This window comes from Macrobrachium rosenbergii, chromosome 13 (assembly GCF_040412425.1).
Source record: "Macrobrachium rosenbergii isolate ZJJX-2024 chromosome 13, ASM4041242v1, whole genome shotgun sequence".
Lineage (NCBI taxonomy): Eukaryota > Metazoa > Arthropoda > Malacostraca > Decapoda > Palaemonidae > Macrobrachium > Macrobrachium rosenbergii.
In genome coordinates this window covers 37,351,409-37,365,480 of record NC_089753.1, presented here as the reverse complement: position 1 = coordinate 37,365,480, position 14,072 = coordinate 37,351,409, and the positions used below count along the sequence as shown (strand labels likewise).

Below are 14,072 nucleotides of genomic sequence, written 5' to 3'. Positions count from 1 at the left end.
ACAAATGAAATGGACACTATAAGTAACGAGTTTGTTGTGAAACAAATACAAGTTGCCTTATTAAATTATTACCTTGATGATGCATACTATGAGTATGCAGTATAAAACAGCACACTCGGTAAATGGAATTACATGAAGCAATTACTAACTTGAGTTAACACTGTATTTCACAAGTGTGGAATATATGGAATATTCTAGATTTCCTCTTTTGCATTTTCTACAAAAATATTTTTTTGCAAATAAGCATTTTTCCATTTTTGGGGGACATGACCACACATGAAAATTGTAAAATATAACTACAAAATGCCACGACAAACAGTAATGGAATGCTCTTAAGACACTTAAAACTGTGGTAAACTTACCAATATCTAAAACCTTTGCGTGAATAGGTTTCACCCAGTAGATATTACTGACAACCTCTGGTACATTAGCCAAGCGCCTTGGACCATCCACTGAGGTTGTAGCAAAGTCAGCTTTAAGGGTACGGATGTAGCTCACAAGTTCACCTAGGAGCATTTCCCTTTCTGCCAACAGTTCCCTCTGAATACTCTCCCGCTTAATCAGTTCCTTGTATCGCTTAAACTCTTGCATCAGCTGGTATGCACTTGAGCTCATACTCCGTAGCTGGCCTCTTAGCTTGCCTGCAATGCGCTGCTCTGCAGGAGTCAATGAATTTTCAAACTGTCTAACAGCAGCTTGCCATAATGGTTCAGTGTAAGGATTATACTGTACAGGTTTTAATCCAGTGAAGGGTTTGAAGGACTCAGAGGTCTTCAGGTCTTCCTGTTCACTAATTGATAGTAGCCTTGTCAACTGTTTGTGCAATGTTCGTAGATTGAGGATTTGGGTCAGACGTTTAGCTACATTTTTACAATAATCTGGTTCAAATGGTTCACCTTCCCACATTTGATCAACTCCTCCTTTCCAAAACATGCCTGTAAGTTTATTACAAGAATCTACCCAGTGTTCACACAGTCCAATACCTTCGCTCAGATTTTTCTCTACTTGAGAATACTGCCCATTCCAAAGGTCTTCTTCATTCAACTTTCCCTGAAAATTTACAGACATCATATTAATTTCAAAGATGATCTAGAAAAACAAAATCACACTTTTTCTTCTACAGTATTGCTAAATACAACGAACAAAGCAATGCATACACAAACACTCTAACATTACCCAAAAAGCAGTGTAGTAAGGAATTAACTGACAACTAGGTGTCATTTACCACCATCACCCTGCAAAAGGGGATGCCACTTGTGACTTACATGGCAAAATACAAATGGTAAAAAATGTTTTTTGCAGCCTCCTTTTGGCCCCATTTACACTGCTTTCTGCAATTTACTTTTCATTAATTCTGTTGAGCCTTTTTACTTAGCTGTCAACTCTTTTAAGCTTTAATTCCCCTCACTTTAAGCTCTCATTTGAGAACAAATCCTTCGGCAAGCCCTCTGAGTCTAGAAGTGAGGTTTTGTGGTCACAAAATAATTTTTAGTTGCATAACAAATCTCAATTGGCAATAGCTCAATTAAAGGGTGAAAATAAAAATGGAAAAAGGTTTAATCAATAAATTGGACTGGTAAGTAAGAAAGAAACCAAACGGAACAGATGAAAAGTGAAGAGCAAACACTATTGTAACTGGTGCCAAAAGTACACAGCCTTTAGTACTATCTCAAGGATGTATGTGTAAACATATTCTGTATCTATGGCATATAGAATCTACTGGTCACTTTTACAAGATTTAGATGTAGTACTTGTAATAGCCACAATGACCTCTTAACATCTTTATTTCTTCAAACTTTTTTTGGATACACTTGTCACTACAAAGCCTTCCATGCAAAATGAAGATCAAATAAATAAATACCATGTCTTCACTCAGCTTCACCCAAAACCAATATGAGAGTTCAATTCTACTTACTTTTAACTGAGGTTTCTCTATTTTATTTTTATTATGGATTCATAGCTGTCTAGCAACAATCAAGTACAATAACTGTGAATGAACTGAGAAGTTAAAGAGTCATTGTGGTTTTTTTCAAACAAATAGAAGCTGAGACTTCAATTTAAATGTCAATTAAGATGGCTTATCACTAAAGAAGAGACCTGGGTCTCAAACTCCTAGTGGTAACAGGGGCACAGGTGAGAAAAAAACGTCATTTAATTATTACTGTATTTTGTCTAGTCTATCTGATTCTGAACACTCATTAAATAATCTCCCTGGTTCTACTTCATGCATTCAGTTCTCTTCTTAAATCAGAATTTTTAGAGAAGACATTATGTAACTGTGTGAAATATAGTGATGTTACTTTATCATACTGCTTAATGGGCACACAGACATGGCCCAAGTAACTCCATTACCAGCAAAAGTGCTGCCGAGAAGAAAATAGTGCAGCAAAGGCAAGGGTTCATATTTTTGGTTAATGCAAACTGAAATACATTATAAATGACATACCTGCACATAACGTGTAAGCTGGTTTCCCAAGATGTCCAGTAAATGAGTCATTCTATTTTGAGGATAATCAAGCCTCCAAAGTTCATCAAGAGCATTCTGGGTGTTATCTAATATATCCTCTGCATCTAAAAATGTTACAGCATCCAGTCCACTGGAAAAAATTTAGTACTAAAGACAAGCACTACACTGGAATTATCTTCTTAGGCTTAATAATAAAGAATCATTAATATCAACAAGCGGCAAGTGCCAAGTGCCAAGCACTCTTGCTAGAAATTCTTGAAACATATTAAGTATCTATTACAGAAAAATTTATTCATTTAACTGACTTCTCCTTACATATAAAATAAAGTGTGCACTCATAATTATATGTGTCAAAAAATGCAATCAATTATTTTCATACCACCATACTGTATAAGCTATAGGTACTTAAAAGGTACTTTGCTGATATTAAAAAGTGAAAAAGAGTACAGTACTTCAAATACAACTTACCTAAAGTCTTTAGCTATTGGCTCTAAAATAGAGTAAAAGTTTTTTGCCATTTCCTTTTCATCACGATTTTTGGGGTTATTTGTTACTTCAGCCCAATAATCAGCTTCATCCTTCACATTCAATATACCTGTCAATTTCAAAAAGTTAATATTCCAATGGCAAGTTAGAGAAACTTGAGAAATTATAATTTTCATGATAAAATTAATTATTTGGATACCTACAATTAAAGTTAGCTTATATCTTTGCTCCACTAGGTGCAATCGCCATACAAAATAAAACAATAGCTCTTGGCTAACCAGCTAGGACTGTCTCTGTTATCAACTGTTCTCCACCAAGTGGCGCTGGAATGTTTACGTTCTTTCAACATCACCTGCATACGGACATGGCATGACGAACTCTCACAAGAATGTAAACATTCCAGCGCCACCTGGTGGGAAACAGGTGATTAGAGAGACAGTCCTAGCGGGTTAGCCAAGCAATATTTTTTTTTATTTTGTATGCCGATTGCAGCTAATGATGTGAAGATATAAGCTAACTTTAACAATAGGTAAGATTCGTTCCAAATAATGCAATTCCATACTACACCAGTGACAAGAAAGATCTCAGAAACCCAAAGGTAACACACTAAAAACAACACAGCATTAGAGCATCAGTTTTTCATGGGATGCATCTTCCTGTTCACAACAGTTAACATCATAAATTACCTGCTAATGGTTTTTTCCCACCAGATGCATGAGATCCACCATCAATTGGATTCTGCTTCCTCAACATACTGCCTAGCCCTTCTGAGAGCTCTGTCACTAATTCTTGAAGTTTTGGATCGAGTGTGCTGCTCCATTCTGAATCCTGGAAACAGAAGTTACATTAACAACCACAGAAAGAATATTTTAGTAGGGATGACAATGTCCAAATCCAATTAACTTACATATACTGTACTGCAATGCAAAGTACATTTATCACTCTACATTTACATACAGTTTTGACATCTTTGTCCACAGAATTTTGGCCCACATTAAGAAAAATTCCAAGTTATTATGTCCACAAATTTTGTGTAAACAACCATTTTCATTTTTAAAAAAATGCCTTTAAGTACTGTATTTGAAAAATATACCAGTAATACACTGACTGTACTGGAAGAAAAAAAATGAGTGAAATATAGGTAATAAAAGAAACTTGTACTCTCATGGCTGAATATGCATCCTCTTGAAAATTCCTATAGATGGCATTACAAATTTCAATAAATATAAAGAAAAAAATTATTATTACACAAGGTATGGTGGTAACACAAGAAAAACAAGAAAATTAGAGTACAAGAAAAAACAAATAAGAACTAGTTTCACAAGTTTAATATGCCAAATGCCACCATCTTACACTCTGCAGAGAGAGAGAGAGAGAGAGAGAGAGAGAGAGAGAGAGAGAGAGAGAGAGAGAGAGAGAGAGAGAGAGAGAGAGAGAGAGAGAGAGAGAGAGAGAGAGAGAGAGAGAGAGTTGAGTAGGGTATTTGTGTTTTCACCATTGTGACGGTGTGAATGAAAAGCTTCTGTTCATTATGGAAGCAACCCAGGGCAATTTATTAAATATTTCTTTCTCATCTTTATTAATTCTGGTAGCAGTAAGGGTGAGCAGACTGAACCTGGGTTTTCTGTTTCCTGTTTTTGTTTGTTATCTTCCAGCCAAAGTTCAATGTGAAGAGTCCTTATCACACTAATTTCCCCATCTCCACTGAGGGATATGCATATTTTTTTGACTGAATTAACACAGAACCATTCTAAATAGTGATAACATGACAAATTTAACTTTATTTGTATTTTTCATAGCTAACAAATCTGCGGTCTTAACATTAGGATAAATCTTCTGGCGCCAGCTGGAAACTGGTAAAAATAAAAACAATAATTGTTTATGCAAGGAATTGGTGGCACCTGGTATCTGTCACGGAGATGAGGTGGGATGCAGCTAGCGACCCAATCTCAACCCTGTGACGTATCAGTTTTCTTCCAGCCCAATGTTAACTGAAGAGGGGCAGCTAGAGGTGGGCAGTAAATGTTAAGACCGTGGGTTCATTGGCTATGAAAAATAAAATTAATTTAAATTTGTCATTTTTTCATACGCAGAACAAACCTGGGTCTTAACATTAGGATAGACTCACTCTTGGTGGGAGGTATGAGAATCCTGAACCGACTGGAGGTTCGGCACACCCGGTCACACTTCCTGAATAAGAGAATTCAAAGGAAGGAGACCTAAGCCTCTGATCTGTTAGATATATGGGTATCAAACAGTCAGATTACTGGGCTAAGTCAAATTAGTCAAATATATGCACAACTTAAGTCCTATTGTTTACCTTTAATGTCACTTGGTCTTTAACTATACACCGCATGATTTAAGACATACTGTACAGAAATAAATCTGGGGCTTGTGAAGTATTCTAACTATACAGCACAGGTTCTTAAAATTAACACATAAGATATTAAAAGTTTGTTTCTGTTCCCCCAGAATACCTTTAGTACTATTTCAACACATGCTATTTTGTGTGCTATGTGGTGAAAACCAAGACACATCATTTGACTCTAAAAGAAAAAAGATCAACTGATCCCAGTAGGTTGACGCATGTGCTAAGGACCACTTAAGTCCCAAGTGGTTTACTGAAGACCCTTTTTGTGTGTCTGCTGGATGGCTACAGCTCCCAGATTTCCCAGATTTTTGGAACTGTTCAGGATTACCTTGTGTCATTCACTTTAAAATTAATTTTCATTTTATCTTTTTCTTTCCCCCAGCAGGTGTTCTTCATGAGATCAGCAGCAGTTTCAGAAGGTGCTCACTCAAAAGTCCAAGTGGAAGTATGGGCAGACAACAAGGAGGAGGAAGAGGAAGAAGAAGCAAGGCACCTGCACTTCTTCAATGTGCTCCTTACACATGTCTTAATCTCCTCTAATGACTCACAAGAACTGGTTGAAGTGAGGGAACCAGAGGGCAATGGAGCAACAACCGTGGCCAATGTCTCAGGGCATCTCCAATGAGTAGGATGACTGATAATGGAGGCTCAACAAAGCTTAGCCAAGGTTGAGTGGTCCAGAAAAGAAGCACATGAGCTCTCCAGAATACCAAGGGAAGGCCCTATCTTTCACAAATACTGAGTCAAAGTCATCATCAAGCAGCTGACATAATGATTCATCACTAGATGAGAGTGTTGATTACCCACCTTCCCATACATAATCCTCGTAGACTAAGCTACTAAAGGTGTACATGCGGCATGAGTAGAAGGACGCTTTGAGGGAGGAAGGGGGAGAGTGGTTAGGGGGTAAGAAACCAAAAAGATTCAGTGGTGTCAAAGGAGTATTTCCTCCAAGCAATACTTACTAATGCATTTTAGTCTTTCATCTTGTTTCCAAACCTCTTCTACTGCAAAGACAATCTGCACACTCCCTACAGGGAAAATCAGGACTGCAGGCCCTATACCTACAGAAGGAACAATATCAATGGGATTCAAAATCACACAGGACAAGAAGTAACCACATACTTGCTCACATCCTTCACACCTTTGCTGTTCATTCTTCCATGGCACATTCATTGTACTGTACAAGAAAAATCACCATGAATGCTAGTAAAGAAAAGTCTCACCTTAGCAGCTGGCACTCAATGGGAGAAAAGTGCTTGGTGACAGTAGGTGAGTGGAAGTTTCCCCCACTTACCCATCAATTACCAGTTAACTACCTTGTTACTAAGTTGCAACAGCTGATTCCAGCTCATGCTGAGGAATACTCTTAAACAGAAGGTAAAGGTGACGGTTTGTATTCTTGCAGGAAAAAATATCTCATTGACAGACAAAAAAAACTTACAAAATGTGCTTAACGCCTAAAATATCATGCTAAAGTAACATGGGAACTGATAGACAATATGGCACAGATTCTGAAAAAGTGTGAGTAAAGAATGCTGAGATTTATGGCCAGCCTGAGGTAGGAAGACCGTGTTATGAATGAAGAATTGAGGGAGAAATGTGGTATACAGCTGCTGGAAAAGAATTAAATTTCAGTTATATCAAAAGCAGTATCAAAAACTTTGCAACATCACAACTTGCAGATAATTCTTTACCTGTAGTAAAATAGGAGCATAAAGTTTCTGAAGAGAATGATACAAGGAAGATACTGGAGAATCAATCATTGATGACACAAAAATATTTGATAAATTTTCATCAGTGATAACTTCTGGCTTGACCTTGAAGAAAACCAACAGCTTATCTTTCTTCACTGATGAATCCACCTACAACCAACAAGTAAAGTTTAAAATTCAGGCAGAATCTTATTCATCCCCTCATAAGCATGGTAGAACTAGAAACTATTTCTTTCAAAAATATCCCATTCTTTACAACATATTAGATGACAAACATTTCATATCAATAGTACAAGAAATGGCAATTGAGAAAAGTAAACATACCTTAGTACTGAATAAAATTCTCTTCTCATCTGCAATAATCTGGGCTCCCAAAAGCTGGGAATTGCCAGAATCAAGAAATGAATTGAGGTTTTCATCATCAAGAGATGCAGCCAATGAAGGATCTCCCAAAGGGATTTTGAAGTAATTTCCTGCCAAAAAAAAAAAAACAGTTATTAAGGTAAAATAATCTTTACACAGAAACTCACAGACCAAAGTATCAGTTGATAAAACCTGTGCATATACTACAAGCTACACCACAAAATTTTAAAAATTACACTGCCTAGGAGAAACAATTGGAGCACTGTTACTATTATAGAGTACAGTACATAATAACCCCTGTAAAATCACATGCAACTCTGAACATTCACAATATCATTGCTTTCAGAGGATGGGCTAAGTTTGGATATATCATCAAAATATCTCAATTTTAACTGAGATGAAACTAATGATCATTCAAAAGCTTAGATATATGTGAATATGCTTTTTATTACTTACTACACTGAACTGTATATGTATAGCATGAGTACGGAGTTGCATTTAATGTATGATGCAGTGTTTTTCATTAGGTTGTTCCGAACATATAAAGCATTGCAAGTTCAACTGAATTTGCATTCTTCCTAGATATACATACCTGAAGTTTTTAATATGGATTACCTTAGGCTAAAGCTGGTTCAATCATTGAAGCTTGGTAACAAGGTAGATAATTAGTGGCAGGGAAAGGAAGGGGAACCCATCCATTCACTTGACTAGGAGAATCATGTTTACTTGTAGCAACAGGCACCAAGACACAGGGTTGATTAGAGGCGATTAGATAAAAGGCTTTAGAGTTTCTGTGAAAAGGAAAAATGCAAATCGCATTGAATCTGCAATCTGTTCCCATCCAGATAAAAACCTTCACCTCTTACGAGACTGACTCCCTAGATGAAAAGTATGGATACCATCTAAAGAACATAATTGATGTTATTCTTCCAGCCAGCAATGTCAGCTACCTTGTCACAGATGTCAGCAGGGGAAGGATAACTCCTATAACCAACTGTAGAGCCTGGCACACATGATGCCACCAGTCACAGGTCCCTATGCCAGAGTTTGACTTGTATGTAACATTCTAGAAAAATTAAGAGACCTATGGTTTTCAGTGTGGGGTAGAAAGACCAGCTCAGAAGCATATCATCACAATATCCCAGATAATAATGCTCTACACCTGACCCTATCCCCCATGTTAAAAGGGGGAATGGGGAGAGTCCCATCTGCCAACTACAACAGAAGACAGATGACAGGAAAGAGGTACACATCACCTTACATTCAACTAACCTTTCACCACTGTATACTCATGTAATGTGCTGTCCTTTTGCTACAAATCCTAAAGATAAAGTATCTAAAAACAAGAAGATACACTTTATTTGGTAGACATTTGCTATGGATTTTCAGACAGTACCTGACATCGCATACACAACTGTATGACAAAAGCCTCAATCTCACAGGGTGAGCTGGATAGTTTCACCCATGAAGTGTAAGCAACTCTACAGATTGGTGGTACCTTAGTAAATTTAGCTGATAAAGCAGTGCAGGAAAATAGGGTAACTCTTGGTGCTCTAACAAAAAGGTCCAGCAGATTGGCCATGGAATCACCAGAGTCACCTTGAGATTGGGGGTGATTGGCTCAAGGGTGATCACTTAGCAGATCAAGTTGAACAGGAAAAAGGCACAGACATCAATACTGTCCAAGGGATGTTGGAAGGCATTCTCCAAAGCAACCACAGGGCAGGAATGGGAGAGCAGAACAACAGGAACAAACAGATTCTTCGCTGGTGTTCCTCAAACCTTGAACAACTTTTCTGCCACATGCAGGTGCAAGGATCAATTGGGTCCCTATGACCTGCCTCTGACAACTAAGCTGGTCTGTCAATACATTTGGACAGTAGAGTACATGCAACATAAATGGTGAAAAATTGACCAAAGAACTATATAAGGTATACTGAATTTTATAATGAACCTTAATTCAACAAACCTTAATTATTGCAGGAATAAAAGCATCATATCAAAAAGCAAGAATATTATATTGAACATACCACAAAATAGTTTGTCACAGAAAAAGCCAGAAACAGATCATAAGAATGTTAACTAAGCTGAAAAGTGATGTAGAATGAGAAAAGTCACATTGGATCAAATGGCCTTAACCACCCTGGTAGCTGACATTCTCAGCATTAGTTATTTATCTAACTAAGCCATCTATTATTCTGGATCTGTAGTAGAGTTTTTGTCAGTGATTTGGGTGTTCATGCAACATACCTGGATCAAAATAATTTCCCTGACAAAACTGGCTAACCTGGTACAGTACCAAACTATTTTATTGTCTTTTTTATAAACCTAATTCTTACCAGCTGTTGTGAGTATAAAACTCTTGCGAACATCTGTTGTTTCCATTTTCCTGGTGGTATGAGGTACGGAGTTTTCACTTCAAAATCATCCTGTGCTTCTCCTGTGAAAGGAATTAACATTCATGAAACTTATAAGTACTTTGACAAGGTATAAGTTAAGTATGCCTTAGTTTTACCAGACCACTGAGCTGATTGTAACAAAACAACCAACATACTTTTGCACTAATTTCTGTTGTTAGCTACTCTGTAACCATTTGTAAGTGATTCCTTGATGCTTACTAGAAAACTTTCCATTGCTGATTGAATTAGTCTTAGCTTCTAGGCTTACATTGCCATTTATACCTGTTAATGTTATTAATACATATTGCAGCCTACCCTTTTTCACACTAAAATTAAACTAATTGTAATTGAATTTTCTTTTAACATATACTGAATGGGTACAGTATTAGGTTACCCTCATATACCTTCCCTTATCTTAGCCTAGGATTGAGATAGTCTAGTCTGACCTAGTGGTAAGGAAAATCAAAATATTCTGTCTTGGCCATACAGGCTCCTCCAGCATAGACACCCCAAATTTTTACAATAAAGATTTCTTATGTCAATAATGTAACAGGCTATGAATTAAAAATCTGACTGGCCTAAAATAATCTAAAGACGTTTCAGTATCTAAATTTCACAAAATAAGTGCGCAGAATACCTCATTTTGAGTCCTATTCTATCCTGATAAAATTCTGCATTTTATAGATATGTGAACATTCACAGAATGGCCTTTCCAACTTCCTTCGAAAATTTATCTTTCTGACATACTAACCAGCAGGAATTTGGTAATACTGTATATGAATCAAATGTCACTGGTCAACTGAAAAAGTAGGTGCCTAACATTTATGAATGCAAGTAGTTCCCTTACTGATATGGAAATTGAAACTATTTAACTGCTCAATCTTATGGCACACACACACTGGTAAAAGATATAAAGGCAAGAAGACGAATAGTGAACCTGAACAAAACTCTGGTGCGTTTTCAGTTTCTAAATAAATCACAGGTACCACTGTTTGTTCTAAAGTTGAGCGTACTGATATCTAGCCTAGTGTCCTTCACAGCGCAATACATATTTTCATATCTACAGCAATATCCTTCTGCGGCAACAGAAAGACCTTGACTGCACTTCATGGCCTTGACCTAAACCTAATCTGAATTTGGAAATGCAATGTCTAGTCTAACAGCTCTAGTTTAAATACTAAGCAGGTGAAGACTCTATCCCAATGGGCATCACTTTAATTACCTCCATAAAGGTGTCAGAAGTCGAGAGAGAATATGATAAATTAATAAAAGTCAGATTCCTGAACCATAAGCACTTCAGACTAATCATCTGTCGTTTTATGGATCTTTAGCCATTATTGATAATTCAAACCACTTGTTTTTATGTTTCCCCTTAGTCTATACAGTCTGAAAAATGTAAGGTTCATTTGGATTACCATTAGCAATAAAGAATGTATGGTTAACTATAAAAAATGTATGGAAATAAGGCAATGTCAATTCCATGGATATATCCTAACTTAACCTTCCCTGGTCTACACTAGGGCCTACCTGGGGCTTCATTCCCACTTGGAATGCCAAACCATAGGTCAAGTTGTTACTAGCTAAAAAAAAAATCACCATGGTTACTTGACTATAGTAGCCTTTCACGGCAATTTTCTTTTTTGATACATAAAAACGGTTTGTCCACGAGGCTGAGAAAGACCTCTTGGAGGTTATCGAGACGTCGTCTGGGTGAAATTTGCGACTTACATAAACTGACGAAGCATTCCAAATTAGCCTCACTAGGCCTAGTATGCCATCTCGCTAGTTAATAACTTGCCAGTCATGAAGGTTATGCCTTAAATACGAAAAAAAAACCGTGGCAACCATCATCACACCATCATTCTAATTATTCAATCTCGTATTGGCGAGAAATTAACATAGTTTTATTAACACAGGTTGCTGAAACAGGTTAACCTCGAATAATGAAACTGGGGCAAAACGTAAGACCACTTGGTTGGTTAACTAACTTCATAACAAGCCTCCTAATCGGATCCTGAATAAGAGACACTAATTAATAAGTTTTAGTCATTAGCCTTAAAGGATAATTACCAGAAAGCTGCAATGTCTCGTCAAACCAGAGAAAACTGGGACATCACCGGAGAAACAGTCAGTGGCCACGAACTCGTGTAGTTTTAACATTGGTATGTTGTTGATTTTCGTGACAGGTGAGCGAAGAGGTGCCAGATAGTGCTTGTACCTATTTCAATACCTGTCATTTAAAATGCTTTCTACTGTAAATAACGCATTTTTAAAAAATATTTTTAATATATAAAAACATAAAATTTGGCTTATAAAACCAAAACATTGGATCTAAAAGAAAATTAATTCCATTTTAAAAAATAGCTGGCATCTTCATTGCCATGGTAACTGCTGTAAACAAATCCTCGTGGACTCGTCGGTATGTCAGAAGAATTTCGTGTCAACGAGAACTAATAAGTTGGTTCGATGTCTTTATAATTACTGTCTAATATCCTTGTTCCGTTTTTGGATTTATGAAGATTTATAAAATCTTTGTAAAAGAAACCAACATGAAGTGCACAGATGAATGCAAGACCGGAAAAGCTGAGCATGGCCTGTTTTATTCTTTTACAAATAGTAATTGGTGGCTGTTTTTCAGCCATGTTTGGAATATTTTCTGGAATAGTCTCCAAATACAGTATATATTTCTTATTTTGAGCATTAACGTTTACCAGATTGTACTGACACGTCTTTCAGGCCTTTTTGTGGGAATCTTGCCTTATACAGTTTTTTGATCCCCGTAGGCGGGGTGCACTGTAGGCACTACTAAAGGTATTTTTGCAGCGTCCCTTCGGACCCTTGCTGCAACCCCTTTCATTCCTTTTACTATACCTCCATTCATATTATCCTTCTTCCGTCTTGCTATCCACCCTCTATTAACGAGTCATATGCAACTGCGAGGTTTTCTTCCCTCATACGTCCCAGTGCTTGGTCTGGGACCTGAACTCTATATTCCATTCCATTCCATATTTTGTTCTTATCAGGCCCAAGGCGTAGGAAAGCTTAGGTCTAGGTCTAACCCCATTCGCGCCCTCCGCCCTTTGCAAGAGTACAATGCCATCACCAATTCTACAGGACATAGGCTTATTGATAATTCATCCAATTACGGTTTCCCTTCTGGCTATTTCTCTGTTAGACTTCTTGTCATTTCATAATAAATTCTTTAAATGCAGTCTGTTCCCAAAAATGTTTGATATTTTCGAAATTAGTGTTTGCAAATATGCCCGAGACACGTTTTCTATGGTAGTTTTTAATCTTAGCAACTTATACGTATTAGTATAGGTGTAGGTATATGATATTCCAAGAATGGGACTGTCTCCTGTTTGTGTAAATGAATTTATGAGAAATCAATCGGCGCAATAACAGTAGGCTATTGATTTATTCGAAAGATGAATTACTCAGTTATACGAGTATATATGCTATGTTCACGTCAACGGCCTACAAATACAACCATCAGTCGCTCATTTCTCTGAAGGTGTGAAATTGTGGGCAAATAATTATAATCAAGGGTAACTGTTATAGCATTAAAGTGTCATACATTTTATTGCCACATTAAAGTTACGTATTCCCCATATTTTGCGTGCTATTTAGACGCTAAAGTAGTTCGTTGCATAATGTTGCATTACAAAGATAATGAAAGGATTATGTTTTTTCTCTATTGAAATCCGTCATTTTTTAGGCTATGTTTCTATAAATTATTGAATGCAATGCAGATTTTTAATCCTCCCTTCACATAAATGTATTTCAGCCCCTTACTTAACATTGTTACTTTTTGGGGGAACGAGTCTCACTCGATTTATTTTCGCTTATATCTACATACGGGAATGACTGCCCATTCTAACCACCAGTACTAAAAGAAATTAAGTGTTTATCATTAATAACTCCAAAATGGTGCTTATGTGCAATGTAAAATTCTGACTTTCGTTTTAAATGAAATATGCTCTACACCTTGACCCTCAGTAGCAGACCAGACCTTCCTTTTTTCTTGTTTTTTTTCCAATACCCACTCATAACTAAAATGTATGGTCCTTTCATTGCATCTTGAGAGTCAATTTTATGCCTGGCCTAACTTATGGTTTTTTAAATTTTCTTCCAAGGCAGTGATTAAACTACCCCACGTCCAGTCTGATATAAGCAAAATTGAAATTCACTTTCATACATGTGTTTTGTACCAAGGCTATCCAGTTTTCATTCACAACCACTTAGATATGCTCGCTCCTTGTCTTAGTCCC

The 14,072-nt window shown here is 36.9% G+C and overlaps 1 protein-coding gene across 1 annotated transcript in view; it reads right to left on the bottom strand.

Moving 5' to 3' along the window:
- btv (beethoven) overlaps positions 1-11,988 on the bottom strand; it is a 123,426-nt gene extending 111,438 nt beyond the window's left edge. The window contains exons 1-8 of the mRNA XM_067115238.1: positions 11,872-11,988; positions 9,742-9,842; positions 7,364-7,512; positions 7,022-7,189; positions 3,640-3,781; positions 2,936-3,062; positions 2,447-2,597; positions 363-1,050 (exon numbers count right to left, since the gene is read on the bottom strand). Of these exons, the coding sequence (XP_066971339.1) occupies positions 363-1,050; positions 2,447-2,597; positions 2,936-3,062; positions 3,640-3,781; positions 7,022-7,189; positions 7,364-7,512; positions 9,742-9,787 (1,471 nt within the window). The 5' untranslated portion in view covers positions 9,788-9,842; positions 11,872-11,988. The remainder of the gene's footprint in view (positions 1-362; positions 1,051-2,446; positions 2,598-2,935; positions 3,063-3,639; positions 3,782-7,021; positions 7,190-7,363; positions 7,513-9,741; positions 9,843-11,871) is intronic.
- Positions 11,989-14,072: the final 2,084 nt, after the last annotated feature.